At 34.9% G+C, this 17,270-nt stretch overlaps 1 protein-coding gene across 1 annotated transcript; it reads right to left on the reverse strand.

Moving 5' to 3' along the window:
• Nucleotides 1-15,428: 15,428 nt before the first annotated feature.
• Nucleotides 15,429-17,017, reverse strand: LOC131425207 (cuticle protein 2). Its single transcript, XM_058586886.1, has 3 exons — nucleotides 16,835-17,017; nucleotides 16,417-16,673; nucleotides 15,429-16,294 (listed from the first exon to the last, which is right to left on the reverse strand). Exons 1-3 carry the CDS (start codon nucleotides 16,844-16,846, stop codon nucleotides 15,823-15,825), a joined length of 741 nt encoding a protein of 246 aa, XP_058442869.1. The 5' UTR covers nucleotides 16,847-17,017; the 3' UTR covers nucleotides 15,429-15,822.
• Between the last annotated feature and the right edge of the window lie 253 nt (nucleotides 17,018-17,270).

The raw sequence follows: 17,270 nt of genomic DNA on the forward strand, positions 1-17,270 counted from the left end.
CCAAGTTTCCATAGTAATCGATTCGGTAATTAGTATAGAATTCCATTTTTAATAGCAAACCGAATAATAAAATTAAAAAAAATGTTTTCTCTACCACGAATGTACTATTCAGAGATGCCAGGTAAAAATTCCCAATATCTTCAGACAGGCTTGCAAAAGTCTGTATATCCAAAAAAAATCTGCAGTCAGAAGTATGCCTTGCTGACAGCAATTTCTCTATAAAGTATGATACGCTAAACTGATTTAGCAAAAAAAAAAGGTCGCGACAATTTCAAAAGTCTGTAAATTTTGACGAAAGTCTGCAAAAAAATCTATTTTCAGAAGTCTAGTATCTCTGGTACAATTGATCACACCAGAGATGACAGGTAAAAAATGGAATAACGTCAAGCCGGGTTTTAAAAAGTCTGCTAATTAAAGAAAATATCTGCGGACTCAAGTTCTCTAAAAAGAAATAGAAACGAAATTGTTTAGTGTGCAAAAAAAAATTAGACCGCGACTATTTTAAAAGTCAGTCAATGTTGCCGAATGTTTGCGAAAATCATGATTTCTGCGACAAAAACATGTCTGCAGCTTAATTTTAAATACAATTCTGCATAACTGGCATCTCTGCATAAAAGCCTTTTCAGAAGGGTTGTGAGCAGCAACTTGATAATAAGTAAATGAGTGCGAAATTATTGTTATATGGGCTGAAAAAAAAGAAATAGTCAGCAGGGTTTTACTCAACATTTGAGTTTGTTTTATTTAATTTGAGGTTGAACTCTTGTATTTGGGTGGAATTACTTTTTGATCCCTGACTGCAATCGAAGAAAGGAATGAAAAACGACATTTAAAAAACTGTTATTTATTCTTCGTGTAGATATATTTTTCCATTCGATATGACATGTTATGCTACTCAGTTGTCTTACGTGTGTTTCACACTAGTATTTTTTTTAGTGTAAATATATTGCATACGATTGCAAATGAAAATCACTCATTTTGTGTTGGGTATAATTGATTGAGTTTAACTTTAATAGAACAAACCGAACTCCCTGTACCGGTTTTGAATTTATCAACTGTTTTTCAAAGGAGGGTGAAACTTACATTGACAGCAAATGGAGAAATACATCAATGAATGTTTCGAATTTGGTTCCAATTTCTATTTAAAAACTATCGTATATTTTCTAATCAATTTTTGATGAGTCGATGAATAAATAGTTGGTATATATTTAAAAGGTACGCAAGTTTTTCACTCTCCTTCTATATCAACTAAATAAATCAATCGATATGACATGTTATGCTACTCAGTTGTCTTACGTGTGTTTCACACTAGTATTTTTTTTAGTGTAAATATATTGCATACGATTGCAAATGAAAATCACTCATTTTGTGTTGGGTATAATTGATTGAGTTTAACTTTAATAGAACAAACCGAACTCCCTGTACCGGTTTTGAATTTATCAACTGTTTTTCAAAGGAGGGTGAAACTTACATTGACAGCAAATGGAGAAATACATCAATGAATGTTTCGAATTTGGTTCCAATTTCTATTTAAAAACTATCGTATATTTTCTAATCAATTTTTGATGAGTCGATGAATAAATAGTTGGTATATATTTAAAAGGTACGCAAGTTTTTCACTCTCCTTCTATATCAACTAAATAAATCAACTTTTAAAAATTATCGCCCTCTTTTGATTTGATTTGGCTGGTTTAAGACAAATAAAGATGGTTTTCGCGTTTAAGACAAATCTGCGGGAAATTTGATCGTATCATATTTCCAGTTGTGCAAAGTTTGGAAACCGTATCTAAAATGGAATGACAGACGGAATCAGTTGATTATTACAACAACGTAGCTCGATTTATGTACGATTGAGACGATCCATCAGCTTCCGTCAAAATTAGTTTAATACTTTCTTTTCCGGAACGTTCACACGATCCGTCCGTCAAGACGGTGACGTTACGTGTGAATGTCTCCATAAGAATGCATGTAATTAATGTTAACGGTGACGGAGGTTGACTGTGGCGTACATTACTCGGTAGATTCCTCGGTTGAACTCGAAGGATAAGATTTCATCGGTAGAGTGCACATTGATTCTAGTGTAGTCAATGTCGAGTCAAACTTGAATTCTAGTGTAGTCAATGTCGAGTAAGAATGCATTATACATGTTGGAACACCCTAAATAGTTTACCTGTTTCACAAGTTTCTGCTAATTTTCGGAGTAATGAAGAAGTACTTATTCTAAGGTTCATCCAGTTTACCGCAAAACAACCTAATTTTAAGTACATTCCACCCAGTTTGGGGGTTCCGTCCAATAACCTAATTGTTGGTATAGTGACTCTAGGTAGTTTCCGTAAGGCACGTGCAAAAAATAATTAAAGATTAGTTATGTCTACTCAATGGTAAGTTATATTTACTCTACAGTTGAGTCGTATTGACTCAATTTTAAATTGATACGGTTTACTTAACTGCCCTTTGTATTTTGACAACCATGGAAGTAGCGAATGAAAGAAAAGATTCTAAATAACTCAAAATTAAGTAAAAAGAAGTCAAATAATAGATAGTTTTTATTTTCCGTGTAGAATAACTTTTACTAAACTGATGAGTGGTATTTCAAAAATTTCTCATCGTAAGCATTATGAAAATAATTAATACTTACATTCGATAAACTCTAAACTTTTTTGTTGGATTCAATTACGACTTTTGTTACATTTAATATTTTCAAACAGTTGAAAGGGGCTGGGGCCCACTAAGAGATTGATAGTACCTATTAGCTCTCTCCGGACAGTACCAGCCTAGATGCCGTGTGGAATCCGGCGGAAAAAAATGAACCAAGAATAGATCCACTGGGTTCCTGCGTCCATGTCGTAAAAGGCGACAATTGCAGGAGTTTCTTTTTCCTTTCAGTTATCAGATATTTTCAATGTTTTACTTCTGATTACTCTATTTTACTAAATCATCTCTTTATTTAACCTATCAATTTCCGTCTAGCTTCGGAGAAAAGTTTTATTGTGAATGATTTCTTCTTCCATGTTATTGATTGTCTTTCAGAATTATAAAATGAATGATAAAAATCAACCATTGCGCATTAACTTTATATTACAAAGTTAATAACAGAGATAACATATATCGGTATATTGAATACATAGTAAAAAACACTTGATATTAATATTTCAAACAGTAAATTAATATTTTTCTCGGTAGCCGGCTGCCCAGATCAACTAATATAACCAATTAATAATTTTAATAAATAATTAAAATAATAAAGCGGAAATAATAAAGAATCAAGACGCGTGTGAAATCTGTTGACCTTTGTTTGGTGATTTAAAATGATTTTATAATAACTGTTTAGAATATTTCAATGCAATGAATCAACTTTTTTGTCTAAATCCTATTCGCTCGTTTATTTTGTATCACGTAGTTTCATTTATGAAAACGTGCTTAATCCACCTAGCAGTGAGATGATACCTTTTTTATCAATCCGCATGTGTTTTTTTGCATGACCAAAAAAAACGCGAAAGGTAGATGCATAAACGAGTTACTGCATACTCGACAGCCGGCTGTCCGGAGTTTTGTCAATTTCGGAGATTGACTGTTTTGTGCATTATATTGCCAGCACAAAGTAACACATAAAACGATAATACTTTAAAACATTCTTGGTAGCCGGCTACCCAGAGCAATAAACACATGATAACATTATTAAAACATTTACTAACAAAGTATCCTCTCCTGGGATGCATGTGGGAATGCAGAAGATTCCTCGGTTCTTAGTAGCAACATGCATCGAACTAACAATCCTTTCCCTCCCAAGTAGATCTGCATTCGGACGTGGCCGGCGTTGGTATTGATCAGCATGCATGATTCAATACAGTTTGCACAGTGTGAAACAATGTGTTATTCCCAAACATGTTACTTCAAAAAATCATTTTGCAATCTCAATTGGTCCAGATCAATAACGGAGTAGCAACACACGGGCGGTCTCTAATGCTAATGCTAATTTAATATTTTCAAACAGTTGAAATCAATAAAAATAACACGAAAGTTAACACACATCGTTGTTAAAATCAATTGTCAGAATCAATTGAAATAAAAAAAATATTATTGAATTTAGGAATGTTTTCTACTGAGTTCAAAATTTCATATTGGTTGAATATAATTTTATTTCTGCTGATACAACTAACAAATTAGTTGAATGAAATTGGTATGTGTCTTTGCTATTAAATGACAGCACGTTTAGTTGGCGAATTCAACTAAAAAAATCAGCTATTTCAACTAATATTTTAGCATTTTTCTAGGGGATTGTGAATAAAAAATCCAAACTAACAAAAGTAAGATTTTTTTAGTTGTCTCAAAAAATAACTAACTAAAATCAGGAAATCAACTAATTTTTTCACCAAAAAGCTAATTTCGATCGTTCCGTGTAACAGTAAAATAAACGTGAAAGTTACATGCATAATTTATTACAATAACCAATATTCCACATAATTCTCACAGTTTTCATGTAAAAATACAAAATATATCATATTTTTCAGAACATTTAAAAAATTTCTATTAAAATATCTGGAGCATGAAAAATTTATTATCCGTTACGAGATGTTACATGTTTTCTAGGCATAGAGACAGGATATTCTTCAAAAACCTGTTTTAATTCACTTAGCAGTGTGATGATCACCGAAAATAAAAAAAAAAGGCGGGTGGGTAATGTCAGAGACATAACTGGATGTCGTGAATACGAAAACAACTGACATGTTCCTTAACACTTCCGAATATCAATTAGTTGATCAATTGTATGAATTATGCAAGCATTCCCCTTTTTCACATTTTTCCCATAAACAAAGAAGGCTTCACTTGATCTCGATTATTGTGAATTTAACACAGCGAAAAGTGCACAAATCTAACCAAACTGTTCCAGATTTGCACTAAACTGAGGATATTTACCTTCGATTTGCGAACAACAAATCCAAATAGTTCTTTAGAAAACTTTTAGAGCCATTATAACGGCTGATTTTGTGTAATGCTATCCACCGTTGTTTTTTCACCGATGCTAATGACTAGCAGCTGTGACGTAATCGCTCTTGTCGAAAACGAAACTAGCTGTGCAGACGACACAAAACACATCTGCTCGCAGTGGCGATAGAATCCAAACTGATTCAATTTTTGTTAGAAGCTTTCTTTTCACGTGATTTCGTTTGTAGCTTTTTCACTAATGGGCGGTCCTAACGGCTATAAAAATAGCCGCATACAGAATTTTTATGTCGATTATTTCATTTCGGATTGGCATAATTTATTGAGAGAAACTTTCAATATGCTGTAGGGATTCGTTGCTAGCATTCAGAAGGAACAAATTGAGGAACTCACTACGATATTCAACACTTTTCGGAACATTTTTCTCGAACGATTTGTTGTACAGCAGTAGATATTTTGTTCTCTTCCTCAGAACGCGTTCTGATTGGCTGGTGTTAACATGGGTTAAATGAGACAGGTTTTTCAATAGTGCACTATAGAAACACTTCAATGCTGTTGCTGTACACGTTTGAGTTGAAAAATTTCGATTCTATTGGTAGTTAGATTATATAGATCCTTTCACAGATCACTGAGCTATGAGCTTTAAAAATACGAGAAAGTCAAACGCGCCTTATGAATTATCCTCTTTGATACTCGTTTATACCAAACATTTCAGAAAAGTTTAATTTTGAATTATTTGAGATTATGTCACAAAACGAAAACGATCAAAAACTTATCACTCTCTCAGAGGGTAAATTTTGAAAAGGCACCCCATAGTAAAGTAAGTCGTATTCACGACAAAAAATCATTGGTTATTTGTTTATTTGTTTATCACTGCTGATCTTAAAATCACTGATAAAAAAATCACTATTAATTTAATCAAAAGTGATATTAGCCAAGGAAAAAATCATCGTTGCGTAATCACAACTGATCTGATCTCTAAGTGGTTTTGATTTTTGTATGATGATCATGTTAAATCGAGATCAATAAAGATCTCAATGATTGATGTATAAAATGCATAATATGAGTATACTAAAGTTATGCATTGATAATTAATATGAACTTGGGTGCATTAATCACTGGGAATTATCACCACGAAAACTCGAAAACACGTTTTCGTTCGACTTGTCAGAAAAAACATTGCACTCCGTTGCAAATCAAAAAGTGTTCTGTAAGTAGCAGAAACTTTACATCTGCTTAGCGGTTCAAATTGAACTGCCGAGTTTACACCAAGCAGTTCAATTTGAACTGCTCTGAGCTGATGAGTCAAAGACGAAACATAAAAGTAATAAAAACAGTTATGTGCCATAGCACAAAATTTGGCTAACCCCTAAATGAAGAAAAACTTGTTTAATCACAAAGCATGCTAGGCAGCTGATTAATTTACCATATTCAGAATGAATATCGTACAACGGTAACAGGAGCGCAGGTTATCGCTACGCTAATTCAAACTATGTATTTAAAACATGCCAAACCCTGAGTTTCTGTTACTTCTAAAAATTAAATTCATGTCAAAAAGCGTTTTATTTGGTTTAAAAAAAGGTCATCATCAACATCAATCAGTTGAAAGTAAAACAAAGTCTTTTGTCACTATAATCACTACTTGGTGATATTTTTTTACTAATTTTGCATTGCGTTTTGATATTGCGTAGTGAAAGCTGTCAAATTAACAATATCAATGTGATTACGGTACAAACTGATTATTTTCATAAACTCTTAATCTAGCATTCATTTCAGTTCCTCATGTACTCATTTTATTACGAATCAAATAACCGGTTGCAAAATCGTTTGGCATCAAACGAGAGCATATGTTTCAAAAAAATACGTTAACCGTACCGTAATGAAACCGATATTCTTCCCAACTCTGGTGATAAGAAGTGTTAAAGGAGCATCCCCGAAAATTACAAATTGACGAATTCTTTAGAAAACCACCTTTCAATTCCAGCTTACTTTTATTAAAATGTCATGAAAAGGAGTCGATACAGTATGCCATCTTTTGATGGCACCTCGACTTTTTATTTTGAAGCTCTTCTAACTTTTACACGCGAACACATCCTACTCAATAAGCAATAGGAGTTTGCAACTCGTACAAATGTTTCCGGCATACAAAAAAAATGTGGTTTTGATAATCACATGATTTTACTGCATCGTATCAAAGATTGTGTCAAATATTTCAAATTTTGTTTGAAAAATTGCTTTCAAAAGGTTATGTTAATGATGTCCATTATGCTAATGTTCAACGGATACACACATATTAGGAGCAGTTTTTTAAAGACAATGAATTGGATTAATATTAAACAAAATAATTAATTCCAAATTTCATTCCATTTAATTACTTGGCTATTTTTTAGGCCTTCACAAAAATATTCATCTTGAATTTTTCAGCAACATATAATGTTTATTTTCTTTGCTCGTTTGGTGTAACTTTTTGTGCAACTCTTATTATAACAGCGACTTTAGTGGCTAGTACACACAACAAATGTCAATCTTTTAAATGAATACGAAAAGTAAACAATTAAGTACATATTCGGAATCCTTCAAAACTTGTTTTTTGTAAAACAAACACATTTATTTTCGTAAGCTTCGCTCTTCATGTTCCATGCACTCAAACGGGATGGTATTTCAACCGTTACGAAAAAGAGTGAATCTTAGGAGGATTTGTTTCGTGATTATTTCGTTTTCGTAATTGGCAGGGCCTAACTTTATCAATTATTCATAAACTCGTCATATATTGTTTGGAAATTATATAAACCTTTCTAAATAGGAAATGGAACCAAATATTAACCTTTCAACGATATTTTCTCTATATATTGTCAATGTATATCTCGCCTTTCCATCAAGACATAGTAAATTAATAATTTTATAAGCATATCACTGTTGATTCTCGAATGCTATCTTCATTCATTTTTTTACCCAAATAAATTAATAGATCTTTGATTATTCTATCTGATAATTTTCGGCGGATTGCCGTCATTAATGCTTATCCCTTATCATTTATGGCCAATAACACTTACAACTCATCATTGATCGTAATGGAACTTGTGAAACAAAATTAATTTTAAAATCACAAAAAATACATTAATAATTTCTAACGGTCATAGAATTCATTTCAACTGCAAAGCACAACATCCATTTGTCAGATGTATCAATAAAACACACGACTTCATGACACATCGGAACATCTGCTCATTCGCCGTATCTGACTGGCAATACCTACCAGGGGAAAGACATCGTTGTTTGTCAATCGCTGTAAAAACCACTCGAAATCAATTTTTCCTTTCATACCTCTCATTATTATGTTGATCGTTATTTTTTTCTCTTGTGGGCTCTATCCTAACAGACATTGTCCTACACAGTGCCCCTAGGGAACTCGAGTACTCTATAATTTAATATTAAATCTAAATATTATTTTTAATATTTAAAGTGATCCGCATCCAGTTTTCTACCTGCGTTATCCATACTGTTAGGTACGGACCAGATATGAAAATTCCACTAAATACGCAGGAGTTAGGAAGCAACACCGACAAACGAGAAAAGTAGTTCTTTCTTTCGTTCGGCTTATTGGCAATTTTCCAGCGTAAATGGTAATAATTGCATTTCTAAGTACCATGGCACTTGCTCCCAAAATTCAACTTATAGATACCTGGCCGCATTACCATTTAGCCGATTTATGCACCCGACAAGGGCGCAAATGAAATTTCGTCGTTTGACACAACTGCTGTCAGTCATCCCAGTTTTTTTTGTTTGCTGCTGGAAGTGAAATACATACAACGGTAGGGGAAGGATTAGGATTTCTATCATATCTACCGCGCAAGCTGCAGCATGCTTACAAAAGAAAAAGAAGAGGTTGGCTTATTTTCCGTTGCTAAATAGCGACAACAAAGTCAGCCCCTTTTTGGCTTTGGGCTTCTGCCGAAATGATTTCTTTGAAAAGAAGATGAGCCACAGCAAACCAGAGACCGCAAAAGTAAAACACCTTAACAGATAAAGAAATGTCAAAAAATCGGTAAACAATGAAACTGTGCACTTTTGCCGCCGTAATTATGCTCAATCCGATCTGTTAGCTCAAAGACTTGTTTTCTGCCCTTCGAATGTATAAAATCTAATAGATAACACTTGAAGCATACGAGTTACGATTCAGAGACGACAATTTCCAAAATTGATATTATAGTTTTCCTTACTTACTTGTCTACAAGAACTAGTTCTTACTCTTTGTTACATTTTATATTTTGTTACTGCTGTGCTCGACTAAATTTATTGAAACAATCTGCGAGGTGTTTTTCATACATTTCAATGCCAAATAACTAAAGTAATTGGGGTATGGCATCCTTAATCTATCGTTGCGACACACCGTCGGAAGCGGCGACAGCTTGCATACAAATATGTTGACGAGATTTATCCAAAGCTAAATACATTTACCTTAGTTATCCGAATACCAGAACGAGCAGCAGAAAGAACGGGAAGCACACGCATCAAAAATACCTAATTACAGATAAGTACCTAACGAAATAACTGAAAAGAGCAAAAAGTTCATTGCTTACACAACGAAATATGTCAGTAAAACAAGTGGGTCAGTGTGGGTGTAAAGTAAGAGAATATAACCAGATAAGTCATACGTTTCCTATACGGAACGACCGAAATTAGCTCTGCGCCTAATTCGTATTACTGTTTTTTAAATTAGTTTCCAAAATAACTATGAAATTAGTAAAAGTTGAGAATTTACTTTGCTGAAAAAAACTCTTTTTTTAGAGAATGTATTTAGTTGGCGAATATCCTGGACACAAACCAGAAATATTTCAATCCAACACGAAATTCTCATTGACTAATTTTGTTATTAAAATCAGAAAATTTGTTTCTATTAATCTATCACCATCATTGCTGAAGGACAGCACAAAGAAAACAAAAATGAAATTGGTTTTATTAACAAGTTTATTAGCCAAAAACTCATGAGAAGTGTCAAAGCAAAACAATCCATTAAAAAGCTAAAAAGGACAGTCTTGTTGAAACTGCTTGCAAATTGTTTTGATGTTTTTCGCATGTGTTACGATATATCAATATATAAATTTCTGAACCGATATATAAAAATGACATGAACTCTTAGTGGAAATTGTATTTATTCCGAATTTGTGCGCATTTGAAGCGATTGTGCGTAATAATGTTTTTACGCGGAGCAGTGAAGTGAGTTTCGAATCTTACACTCTAATTGTATATGTCAAATGATGTACCAACCTTCCGGGCTACACTGTCCGATATACTACTTGTATTCGGTTTTTGTTTTCCGAGTGCTCAAAGTTTTCCGTGAAAGAGATTTCGCGAAGTCGAATGAAGAAAACAGCGATTTAGAAGAAAAATTTTCAAGAAGAAGTTTACGTTTCGTTTATGTCTTTTTCTCCAATACAACATCGTGTTTATACCTGCCAATATAGAAAAGACAAACGCGACTGAAATTTTTTTCGGTAATAGTGTGCCATCTAGTGGCTAGTAGTCATTACGGTGTTAACGTTTTATCGGTGACAGTGCACCATATAGTTGCAGATTGCAGAAGCCAATTCAACCATTTATGTTGGTTGAAAACAACGTTTTATTTCTCTAATTCAACTAAAAAATTAGTTGAATGGAAATGAAGTGTGCCTTAGCTAAGAAATGACAGCACGTTGAATTGATGAATTCAACTAAAAAAATTGCCATTTCAACAACTATTTTATTATTATTAAGGGGATTAGAATTAAAAAATCTAAATCAGCGAAAGTTAGTTGTCTCAAAAAATAACTAACTAAAATCAGAAAATAAACTAATTTTTTCGCCAAAATGCTGATTTCGGTCTTTCCGTGTATAATTTTATGGGAAATATTTTTTCCTATGACCCTCATAAATAAACGAAGAGTTTGTTTTTTTTTATTATCATTTAATTTATAGCTTTAATTACTTTAATTATCAGAAAAGTTAAATTAATAGTTAGTTATGGTATTTTACGAAACGATTGTTTAGCACAGGTGGACGTTGCACATATCACATTCATTATGTGTTCTATTTTTTATACGTCGTTTTGCTCAAACTTTTTCAGTGCAATAAAGATTGACAGTTCTTTTTGCCTTTCTCGATAGAAAGATATTAGAATTGCTGGAAAAACCGACTTTCGAACGGAGCTTCGGAGACACATAGTGTTATATACCATTCGACGAGATCGGAAAATGTCTGTGTGTGTATGTGTGTCCACTTTTCGAAGATATTTTTACCGCTCAATTTTCTCAGTGATGGCGTAACCGATTTCAACAAACTTAGACTCGTTTGAAAGCTTCTGTTGGGCCATTGATCAAGTTCAAAGGTCAAATGGTTGTGATTTCTGGTTCCGGAGATATGATGGCAGAAGTGGCGTAACCGACGAAACACGTTAATTTAAAGCTCTAATATATATAATGGTGCCAAAATTATGGGATCACTTCTAATTTTTTAAAGCACTAGTGCTCAAAAGATTAAGCACATCGAGAATAGTCCCCATGAAAAATTTGAGCTAAATCGGATATGAGTAAGGGGCGCTGCCAGGCAGATGAGGTTTGAAAATTTTCGATCTTGAAAAATCACCATAGAGGGGATCACCTCTAATTAGAAGTTTGAGATTTCCGAAATCGAAAATTTTTTTTCTGTTGCCAAAGGTCTTAGAATTGCAGGAAACGTCGAGATTCAGTGTCATTCTAAAAAAAATATTTTTAAATCATCCTTCTGGAACCTCAAATTCTCAAAATGCCGATTTAGAAAAAAAAAATTCAAGATGACACTAAATCTCGACGTTTCATGCAATTCTAAGACTTTTGGCATCAAAAGTTTCAGAAGGTCTTGTGGTCCCATATTGAATTCCTGAGTTTCATACTGATCCGACTTCCGTTTCCGGAATTACAGGGTGAAGATTGTTAAAATATTGATACCGTCACTAAAAGTGGTGAAGTAAAAAACGTAAAACAATTTCTCAACTTACCTCAACACTATTCCAATCGGTATTCATTATGTCTACTGACAATGACTACCGATTGGAATAGTGTTGAGGTAAGTTAAGAAATTATTTTACGTTATTTACATCACCGCTTTCAGTCCAAACTTAGTTTAGTTTAGGTCAAACAAACTGATTTCGGCTTTCCTGGTTTTCTATTAACGACCGAAGATTGTAGCCATATACTCAAAACAGAATTCCAGTCCCATTTCTTGAACCGACTTCGATTATACCGGTTCCCGGATTCCGGTTTCGGAAGTACCGTCAATAGTGGAACTCACTAACTGTTTCACTCCGTAGCTTATATTAAAACACCACACATTTATTTAAAAGAATATGAGAGATTTGAGAAAGGCATCGTTACACCACTAGGTGGATTAAAACAGGTTGTTTTAAATGTAGTAGTATTAAACACTGCATTCTCTGAAATTTGATCCTAATAGTTAATAATGTATAGAAACGTACATGTTATGACGTGGAACTCTGGTGATTTTATCATATGCTTAATATAAACGGGGTAAAATGCATGCTAAAACCACGCTTTTCTCGGAAGTTTTCTAATGTTTTGCTCAGAAATTTTAATGAAACTGATTCAAAAAACTAAAAAAAATGTGCTAAGAACTAATGTGTAACTCAAAAACTAAAAATCAGATTTCAAATATATTCAATATCGTTCAGACCTTCCTGGGAGACCTTTCATTTGAGATTAGTTTGATAAAAATCGACCCAAACGGCCGGACACACGCATACATTTTCTCATGCTACACTTTCTTTTATCTATAAAAGCTGTTATTTTTTAATTTAATGTGTGCTGATGCCTATCTCATATCTCACATATTCTCATTTTGAGTCAATGGCTACACTCAATGGTCGTTAATCGAGAACCGGGAACCAGGAAGACTGAGATTAAATTTTCAGGTTGCCTACTGACAATGACTACCGATTGGAATAGTTTTCAGGCGAGTTTAGAATTTATTTTACGTTTTTTACTTCGCCGCTTTTAGTGACGGTATACATATTTTAACTATCTTCACCCTGTAATTCAGGAACCGGTAGTCGGATCCGGACGAAATTCAGGAATTTAAAATGAGACTTTGATTTAAACCTAAGTTTGTGCAAATCGATCAAGCCTACTAATAATAGCTACCGATTGAAGTAGTTTTAAGGCCAGATTAGAAATTGTTTTACGTTTTTTGTTTCGCTTTAAGTGTCGGTATAAAATTCTAAACACATTTTATCCTATAATTCCGGAATCGGAAATCAGATCCGGATGAAATTTGGGAGTTTTATTTGGGATTTGAGACCTTTCATTTTAACTTAAAATTGTTGAAATTGGTTGCGCCATCGATGTTTGATGAGGTAATTTGAAATAGAATTTTTTTGCACTAATCACCCTGTAATTCCGGAACCGAAAGTCGGATCGAAATAAAGTACAGGAACTTCGTATGGACAATTAAACCTTTCATTTGAATTTAAGTTTGTGAGAATCGGTTAGGCCGTCTTTGAAAACAATTAGTGCACTTATTTTAAATTTTTTGCGCATATCACCCTGTAATTCCGGAATCGGAAGTCGGATTCGAATAAAATTTAGGAAATGGAGTATGGGATTACAAGACCTTTCATTTGAATCTAAGATCATGAGAATCGGTTCAGCCATCTCCAAGAAAAGTGAGTGCAAAAAAGGTTGCACACATACATACACACACATACACAGAAACAGAAATTTTGCGTATTTGACGAACTGAGTCGAATGGTATATAACACTCGACAGTGATTGCATAACCTTTCTGTATGAGAAAGGCAAAATGGTAAAAATGCCAAAAATGGAAACGAATGAAGTAATTGCACTGTACCGCCAAATTTGATTTTGATTTAGAGTCCAACAGCGCAAATCTCCGGAAGAAAACGAACAAGAATTTCCCGTGCATGTAAAAATAAATATAAAACTTTGTTTTAAGCCTGCCTCGAATTCATCTAGGTGTTAGTTTTGTTGTCCATGAAAAGTTATCCTCTATATTTCGGGTAGCATCACTTAAGCGCTTGATAATATATCCAATAGCAGAAACGGCATCGCGGTTCCGATGTGGATTTGCAGAATCATTTTGTATGTTTCCATCTAGCACAAATTTTACTACATAACAGGTATTGCAACGAAACGTTCACCATTGAAACACAAGAACTTTCGAAATACATAGCTCTCAATAGACCAGATTTTATTTGCATTGTTTTGGGCTGCATGTGTTCATAACTATAATATAATTAAAATAAAGATTTGGTGTGAGAACGCCATAGCTACACACAATGAAACGAGAGATGTTTTACGTTTTACTTAAATTATGCGCAACTATTGTGTTAGGAACGGTTTGTCAAAGTTGAAAGATAAAACTTTCAAAATTTCTAAAAATAGGACAACAACAAAAAAACATACCAGTAGATTGTTCCGCAATGTACCAAGAGAAATAAAATATTTCCCATGCATTGAACTCGAACTTTCAAACTATATACTTCTAAGGTCGGTAGTATGAACCAAAACCTGTCTAGTAACATTTTTTTTTCCACGCTCGAGCACTCCATGACGGAATGTACAACATGCGGAACAAACTTGCGTACACATGCCGGTTATAGGGTGATTCACATGTACCAAAATAAACTGTTATATTTTACTCTCAACACTTCGGTCTGAAGCTAGTTGCTGAACGTACCTTACTTAATTTACAGTATAATCACATTATTTCGTTATGCCGTTTAACAAATTTTGTCCAGTCATTGAAGGTTAATGATTGTTAGCGTTGGTTGTATGACAGTCAGATGCCGATCCACTTCTCAGTTCAGTGAGTAAAGCAACATGTTGAAATAGTGCGGAGTCTCTGCCCTGGATTAGTCAAGCCAGACTATTCTCTGTGCTACAATAAATACGTCGATACGATTGCACATATCGAAAGCGAGAGTGAATATATAATTTCGTGCCGATTTTTTTCCGACTGAGCTCAGTGAAGTCTAGAGACTGAGGGAGGAAAACAAGTTTTCTTGCTTATTACAGCATTGAAATCGCTTGTTCAAGACATTTCCTTGTTGCCCCGCTGAAGTTGTGGTAAACATTAGAGCCGAGTCGAGGGCGTTTTTATAAAGAACGCTTTTGCGCACTTATGAGCATGGAATAAGAATCCACGGGGAAGAATGACATTGAGGGGAGAAATGACATGAAATTTGTTGCATTGTTTCGACGATGTTAGGTTTCAGGAAATTGTGCAGCGGTTAGTTATGAATTGCGGTAACGAATTTTCATGGTTTTTATTGCATGGTTAATCCGAACAGTAATGAAAGCCAATAAAATCAAATTATCGGGTGAACTGCACGCTGACTAGCGTTTATTTGGTAACAATTAATGCAAATGGTTAGGCACTAATTAGTGCAGGGTGGGTGATCGAAGTGTTTCTTTTTGAGTAATTAATGGTAGACTAAATTTTTTGTATCATTATCATATTCTTTAATTCTTCTTATTTTCGACCGAATTATTCAAATAGAAGTGATTTTAATATTGAATGGTGTCGTGATTGGAAATGGGACGAGGGATATTTAAATAATATCTAACTTGAATATTGTGGCCAATATTTGACCACTGGGTCTCTCCTACGTACTCATATCACAACAGGCAGTAACTCTTACTCGACTACTAAAACGAACAGTGAACAGAACACGTGCAAATTAGAAGGGATGGAAAATTCCATAGGATCTATGGTAATGAAGGAGAAGGAAATCCTTTGAGGCATTAAAGTTTCACAAATTCTATCTCTATCTCACACACTCGATCACTATCTTTCTGTTTCTCTCTTTGACTTGCTTTCAGTATAGGTTACTTAAACTTTGTTAAAAGAGTAACTAAAACCGTCAGGAGTTCTGTTCAGCTGCAGTTTGCCAGGCGGCTGGAATCGATGAGGTGCCTGAGTAGTCCATTCCTGGTGTGGCTGTTGACCAACCTGAGCATGATTATAGTGACTGTATTGTGGAGCAGGAGCTACTGGTGCCGGAGCAGGACGATAGTTAGAAACGGGAGCTGGTGCCGGTGCCGGGGCTGGAGCCGGAGCTTGACGTGAGTGTTGTTCGCTGAACGATGGATCGTTCCAGCGTGGATCGTATTGACCATCGTCATAACCTTGGTTATCATAGCTGCGTCCACCGCTGCTGAACTGCGGCTGATACTGTGGCTGTGGCTGGTACTGTGGTGCTGGCTGAGGCTGATATTGAGCTTGCGGTTGGTACTGTGGCTGAGGTGCAGCATGAGCTGGAGCAGCAGGAGCTACTGGAAGGTGGTCTCCAGAAGCTTGAAAGCTTAAAAATAAGATGAAATTTCAATTACATTCAACTTGTTTTCAAAATACTACACCACGTCTAATCACTTCACTCTCTGGGGAAATACATTTCGTACAAAAACACATTCTAAAAAAGCTTACCCATTTTTGCCAGCGACGTAGGAGACAGTTCTTCTTTGTCCAGATGGGTCAACGTAGCTGTAGGATCCACGACGATTACCATCGGCATCCGTCTCTTCTTTGAAGTTAGTTCCATCTTCCTGGTCGTATGCAGCGCCAAATTTGCCATCTCCGGAAAGATAGCGCTGTTCACTCAGGATAGCAGCAGTTTTCGGATCCCGATTGTAACCACCTTGGTATTGGGCAGTCGCTGCTACAAGCAACGTTGATAGCAATATCTTCAAAACACATAAAATGATCAATAATTAGTAAATGAACACTTTGTTTAATCACATAGAATGGTTTCTTCCGAATTTCAATTTTATTTCACGAAGAATATAATGTATATTCCAAAAAAATGTACTGTTCTAATATCTATATCATTCACAGCAACACTCACAAATCGAAACATGATTCCCTTTGAGTCGAAGTCGAAGAGGTTTCCTTGTGTAGTAAACTGCTTCTCTTCAAGAAAGCCTTTACTTTGTAAATACACACGCACACTCTCGGTAACAGATCCTGATCCTCGTATGCGGACCAAGACACTGATAGATTCACTGCTAAGAAAGAACTAACTTGAGCCGGGACTAACTAGTGACTTTTATACGAAGAACCTACGATGGTCAAACCTTGGGAACTGGCTAAGCGGCTAACTAGAGAGCGCAAGACTCGTGAGCAAGTGTGTTGGAGCCAAAAGCCACCCACCACCACTGTATAGTCGCAGCTTCTTTGGGCGTTTGCTTTAGTTCCACCGGTCCTGGTCGCGTATCGGAAAAGCCACATTACCGAACAAAAGAGAACAGAAAAATGGTTACGATACACTCTCTGCCATTTGG

This window comes from Malaya genurostris, chromosome 1 (genome assembly GCF_030247185.1).
Source record: "Malaya genurostris strain Urasoe2022 chromosome 1, Malgen_1.1, whole genome shotgun sequence".
In the NCBI taxonomy this organism is placed as follows: Eukaryota; Metazoa; Arthropoda; class Insecta; order Diptera; family Culicidae; genus Malaya; species Malaya genurostris.

Bases quoted from the DNA above. Each gene is read 5' to 3' on its own strand.
- LOC131425207 (XM_058586886.1), bottom strand. The intron at 16,295-16,416 runs GTAAGCTTTTTT...CTTATTTTTAAG, and splicing joins TACGTCGCTGGCAAAAATGG to CTTTCAAGCTTCTGGAGACC.